This window comes from Hibiscus syriacus, unplaced genomic scaffold (assembly GCF_006381635.1).
Source record: "Hibiscus syriacus cultivar Baekdansim isolate YM2019G1 unplaced genomic scaffold, ASM638163v2 tig00000477_pilon, whole genome shotgun sequence".
NCBI lineage: Eukaryota > Viridiplantae > Streptophyta > Magnoliopsida > Malvales > Malvaceae > Hibiscus > Hibiscus syriacus.
In genome coordinates this window covers 2,237,503-2,244,283 of record NW_024061790.1, presented here as the reverse complement: position 1 = coordinate 2,244,283, position 6,781 = coordinate 2,237,503, and the positions used below count along the sequence as shown (strand labels likewise).

General features: G+C 29.8%; 1 protein-coding gene across 1 annotated transcript; it reads right to left on the bottom strand.

Moving 5' to 3' along the window:
• Positions 1-624: 624 nt before the first annotated feature.
• LOC120206597 (protein RALF-like 33) lies at positions 625-1,011 on the bottom strand. The gene has a single exon (XM_039206204.1). The coding sequence runs from the start codon at positions 1,009-1,011 to the stop codon at positions 649-651; it is 363 nt and encodes a 120-aa protein (XP_039062135.1). The 3' UTR covers positions 625-648.
• Between the last annotated feature and the right edge of the window lie 5,770 nt (positions 1,012-6,781).

Sequence of the window (6,781 nt, the reverse complement as noted above, 5' to 3'; positions counted from 1 at the left end):
GTAAGGTTTGAATTTGATCTTGAAATACTTGGAGTAATATTTTGATATTCGAATAATTAAATCGAATATACTAAGAAAATCGTTTGTAAAATCTTAAAATTCATTTAACTTAATTTGTTATATCGAAACATCAAAAATGTTTTCAACATATACGCACGAGGAGTGAGAAGGTGAAGATCGACTGATCTATTTTGTAGTAATAAAAAAATAAAAGATAAAGAAATTGAAGAGAGATTGGTACACAGAGAAGGGAAAAGATAAGAGGAAATCGCAGCCTTGCAAGCACCTTTCCCTGTGAAGAAGAAAGGAAAAAGAGAGTAGCAAGAGAAAGCCAACATTATTAGTGTAAACTACAAAGCCAAAAGGGCTCATTCCTCCTGTTATGGTTGTTTTGGCCAGAATAGTGAATGCTATGGTGCAAGCTTCCATTATCCTCACCGTAAAAGGTGCTATTTCACTGACTATTTCTCTCATCATTACGACCATCTTCCCCATCGTTTGGCCGATGAATGGAAAAGAAGAGCCATTACTATATTCACTACCCACCAATGAACTTTTTCATTTTCTTCATGTATATCAATCAAATGCTCAATCATTAAAAATGATATTAGAAAGGTGGAAAAATTAAAATTAGAAGAAGAAAAGAGCTCAGCTCCTGCACCTTGTAATGCGACTGCAACCACGGTTGTAAGGGTTGGCCTGAGCTCTAGGTTGGCAATTGTAGTATGAAGCACCGCGCCGGGAGCAAGGCACGGTGTTCCTCTGCAGTGCACCGTAGCTTATGTACCTTGTGGTTACCAACATGCGTCGGCTGATCTCGGAGTCTAGCTCGAACTCTTCCCCGGCTAAGCATTCGGATACTGAGCCCTTACATGGCGATCCGATGGGTATCCATTCTAGGATCTGGTGTTTATGGTGATCCCCACTCGAATTAACAGTTATTGCAGTAGTCGTCGCTGCCGCTATGAACGTCGCGCAAATCAAAACAAGATTGCAATTGAGTGCTTCCATTTACAAATCTGAAGATCTCTCTCTGTTTTGCTACTGTGAGCACCGATAGCTATGGCTGTTTCCTTTACTTTCTTTCTCTGAAGAGTCTGTTTGGTTTCATTCTCTAATTTGGCTATCCTCGATGCTACTGTACAACAACCAAGCTAAATTTCAGTCGGTCAACCATCCAGGTAAGCAGCTAATGGTCTACGTTTGATTTCCGTCACCTCTGTTAACGACGAGTGACTAATTTGCCACAAACGATAACGTTAGTGATCGATTTGTAACTTTTGAAACATTAGTGGTGAAAATGAAAACTTACCCAAACATCAGTGACCATTGGCGTAGTTTACCCTTTTTTCCCTTTATTTTCTAGTCTTTCTTCCTCATTCTTTTACATATTCTTCTTCTTCCCCTTTTCTCTCTATTTCTCTCTTCAACCTCAATAAATCCATATTTCGGTCACTATGCCGACCGTCCTTCTAAATACACTGTACGTATTGGAACGAAAGATTTTTAGGAACGAAACTGTGTGAAATCTGCATTGTATTAGCTACAGTTATATTGTTCTCCACCATTGCAGAAAATAAAACAAAACAAAAATGAAAAGAAAAGTTCCTTCATTAAAAAGCTTTGTATACAAGTGTGCAACTCTATCGGTATGCTGACCATAATTATACTCATAATTACAGTAAAAAAATAAAAGGTAAAAATCTTGGGTGAAAACATGGCCTTAAGAAAGGAACTCGATAAACTTTTTGTGATAAACACCACCACTTCTACCAACTTGTCATTATCATAAACCTATTTACAAAAGGGTGGCCCCTTAATTCCATTTTTAACTCTCAAATCCCTTCATTTTGGGTTCCTTTCTTGATATCTACAATCAACCATTCACCTTGAGAGTTCACCATAATTATAGAGAGTTGTAGAGATTCCATGGATGCTCAGACCTTCTACTTCGTTAATGGTAGCAACCTTTTATCTCTCTCCGGACCACCTTTTCCCTTAAGACAAAAGACCAAACTTAACTCAGACAAATGATCGGAATGAGTACTAAATATTGATAGGGGTCGAAATATTGGACTATTAAAAAAGTATAAAGACTTATTAAGTATTTAAACTCAAAATTCAACATGAACTAAGCAACTTTAGTGATTAAGGGATTGGTGTTATCCTTGAGGTCTCGAGTTCTAGCACTGCTCATGTGGGGTATGAGCATTCATTGTTAACTAGTTGAGAGTTTTTGTACATATATTACTTGTATTCACCCTAGATTTATAAAAAAAAGAAAAAAAATCAAAATTCACAAGATAACACTTAATTTGTGTAATATTAAGACTTGCAATGACTTAAATTATTATCATACCAAAATTTTTTGAGAACACAAGCTTATCCTTTATTAATTCGGTCCTACTTAATTAAATATTTAATAATTTTTTTAATTTAAATATTTATTTTTACATAAACCAAAATACTATTAGACCAAAATTAAATCAAATATACAAATTTCATAGAGACAGAAGCCCCTTTGGGTCCTCACTATGCTCTGCCCCTGCCACACCTAGGGCTGTAAAAAGCTGACCGACCTATAAAACTGACTCGAGTCAAAACTATTTTTAACTTGCACTGTAACAATTCGAAACCGACTCGAGTCGAAACTGGTGTTTACTTGAATCCGAGTTGGATCTGTAAATCGTGGATCTGAACCCGACCTTAGAACGACTTGAACCCGAATTGAACCGAAAAAATGATACCCAAACCCGACTTGCATCCAACTGATACGAACCCGAACCCGAGATTGACCTGGTAAATAACTGGTATTACCCGACCTGTTTTCAACATGACCTGTTTTTAACCTGACCTATAAATGATCCGACTTGTTATTGACCTGATCTGATATTTACCTGACTTATATATTACCATGGACGAAATTATAAGATTTTAATAAAATTATGAGTTTTTGAGTTTATGATATAATTAAAAAATTAATATGATTAATTTTTAAATGTTATAATAAAATATTTATTATGATAATTACATTAATAAATAGACTTATTATATAAAATTATTTAATAAAATTATTTAAATGTAAATTATATAAAACATTATTAATAAAATTATTGGCATTGAACAATGATTAAATGTAAATTAATATAGTTTAATTTATGTAAATTATATAGTTTAATTTATGTAAAGAAAAAATAATATTAATAATGTAAGTATTTATTATGTAATTTATATTGACATTTTACATGATTAATACAAATAATTTTGGCATTGAAATGATAATTAATTTGATAATAAATGAATATTGGTATTGAATGTGATTAATTCTCTAAAATATGAAAAAAACTATACATTTTAATTTTTGTAAAGAAAAAATTATCTAACAATTATAACATACATAAAACATAATATAAAAGATAAATGTAAGTATTTAGTATGTCAAACGATCCAATTCACGCAATTCAGAGTAGAAGATTAAATTATATTAAATGAAAGTAAAGAAGATTAAAATTTTAGTATAATAGTGGGAGTAAGATCAAAATTAGACCCTTGTTCTATTTTTTAATGATGATTTATCCCGGTCTACGAGGTTGTGGATAGAGATGGGAAAACTGAAAAGTTTTTAAAATTCAAAATGGCTGAGATGGAAGGATGAAAATAATTCAAATTAGGAGCGGATGGCGCCATTACTTTATAAACAACTGCCAAGTGGCAACTGCACCTGCATGTTACCCCCATTATCTTTCACTCAATTTCTTAAAACTAAGCTTTTTAGTATTTAAATTATTAATTTTCATCTATTTAAATTTTTAATTTTTTAAAAATAATATCTAGGGGTTTATTTATTTAAAATTGATTTTAAAAAATTAATTCTATAAAATAAATTATATTTCTTAAAAAATATTTTCTAAAATTCATTTTACGATATTTAGATAATGTTACATAATTCATTTTTCACTTGTCGGTAATTACTAACTAATATTTAGGTTAATATTAAATATATAATTTATATAAACTATTGTTTATATAAATTATATATGAGTTATCAACTGTGTCTATAAATATATCGTTTAGGATTTAGGGTTTAGTATTTAGGGTTTAGGGTTTTTATAAATTATATACTTTATTACTTTATATAGTTTATGCATAGTGTTTCTATAAACAATATAAGTAATTTACTTTATATAGTTTATATATATATATTATGTTATATATATATAGTTTATATATACTATACATAGTTTATACATATATGTACTATAAGTTACATATATAGTTTACATGTATACATATACTATAGGTTACATATATTAACTATTTTTATAGACTATAAGTTAATGTTACATATATAATTTATATGAACTATTGTTTATATAAACTATATATGAATTATCAACTGTGTCTATACATATATAGTTTATAAAGTTTAAGGTTTAGATTTTAGGTTCATGATCTAGGGTTTAGGTTTTTGGTTTTAGGGTTCATGATTTAAGGTCTAGGGTTTAGGGTTTCTATAAACTATATTACTTTATATAGTTTATGCATAATGTTTATATAAACTATATATATATATATATATATAATCTATAGATTACTTATATTAGTTATACATACATATATATATACTATATTAATATAAATTATAATATATAAACTATATATTTATATAGTTTATACATATATAGTTTATATATATATATACCATATTAATATAAATTATAGTTTATAAACTATATACTTTTTATAGTTTATAGATATATAGTTTATATACATAATTTATATATATAGTTCATATAAACACAATTTATATATATAGCTTATAATAATTATATAATTTATAATATAAATATAGTTTATATATAAACCTATATTATATATATATATATTATAAAATTTTTCATTTTTTAAATGAATGCAATTTACTATATTTTTCATTATTTCTTCACATTTTGCATTTATTTCTATTTCATCCTTTTGTGTTTTTTAATTTATTTCAATTTTTAGTCTTTCACTTTTATATGTATTCAATTTAGTCCTTAAATTTATATTTGCATCTTCATTTGACCCATTGATAGTTGTTATTTATATTTTTGTAACTGGCCCATAACTTTTTAAATGAGTATAATTTTAAACCTCACATTTTAAATTTATTTCGATTTGGTCTCTTACCTATGTGTGTTGTTTAATTTATATTTTAAAATTGTATTTGTAACTTTACATTTCTTCAATTTTGTCCTTAAATTTATATTTTTTTTACAAAATTGATCCATGAATATTTTTTTGTAATTTACTCGAAATCATATACAATTACAACTTGCAATTCAACAATCAAGAAAGATGACAAAATAATTAATCCAAAAATAAAAACGACCCGACCTGAACTCAATCTGTATCCGGTAAACATCCGACCTGAATTTTATCTGTCAATGATGTGACCCGATCTGAATGAGATCCGACTGAAGTCCACCTGAACAGATCCGACTGTTTCTGAATTTTATCCGGTAAACATCCGACCTGAATTTTATCTGTCAACCATGTGCATTAGTTGTCGACAAAATCTCAAAAGCTTGTGACGAATATGGTTTCTTTTAGGTTATCAACCATGAACAGTCCTCGCTATCAGGGAGGAAGAACAGGAAGAAACTGTTTTTTCTTTTTCATATTATCTAATGGTGGTTAATGATGGGTTAAAACTGAAGAAGATGAATAGTAAAAGGTTGGTGAAAATATATTAATATTTAAATCCTATGTGACAGGTTATAATATTCAAATAAGTCACGTAATCACACTGTTAATGAGAAAATGGTCGAGTAACAAAAAATCAATATATAAAGTTTAATGATTAAATTGGAAAAAATAAAAGTCCAGTGAATAAAATAAGAGAGAGAATAAAATTGAATGAACAAATTTATAATTTATCAAAAAAAAAAAAAACAATACTCGTAATCAAGTCATAGTCAATTAGTCATACCGTTATTTATCAATCTAATATCGTTGTATTGTTGGATCCAAAGAGGACGAGCATAATATTTTGTAAGGAGCTTGGGGATTTGGGCAAGATGTTTGATTGGATCCTTGTCTTTATACACTACACTGTGAGGGTTCTTCTATGGGGCTTTCATTTTCCTGCAGGTTTCTATGCCATGCAAGCCTGGTATTACACAATATTTCTGAAAATCCTTATACGTTCACATGATTCAATTTCCCATCAATATTCAGTTCATTGGATAGTTGATGTATAAATTATTATGTTAGTGATTGTGGTGGCTTGGCTAAATGTTGGGCTCCTACGTGCCGCCCGTGATGCCGCATTATACGTGTTATAGAATTGGTGGTGGAGGGTGTGGTATTGCTGGAGTCAGAACGATTGTCGGAGGATATCACTGATCCGACACCATCATAAAATAAGCAGTCATGGATTTTCTAAACCATTTCTTGTATTATTGGGGAGATGTCACGGTCGGCGGCGTGTTTTTCAGTCCGCCGAGGATGCCTGAGGTCTTCAACAATGTTTCCAGGTACTTGTCCCATGTGCATTACCTCATGAAATCGATTATTCGAAGGATAAGCTCATGTTTTTCCTCATCCGCACCAACTAGTAATAAGTAGTTCATTACATCGATCAACTGTCAATATAGAAAAATGGGTTTTTAGTGGTTTTTTTGTGAACTGACGCCAGTAAATACTCGTATTTTAGTGACGTTTTATATAAACACCGCTAAATATTGTACTTTAGTGGCATTTTTGTAAAAACGTCTCTAAAGACTCATATTTTAGTGGC

Coding starts and splice junctions, on each gene's coding strand:
- LOC120206597 (XM_039206204.1), bottom strand. CDS start 1,011: ATGGAAGCACTCAATTGCAATCTTGTTTTGATTTGCGCGACGTTCATA.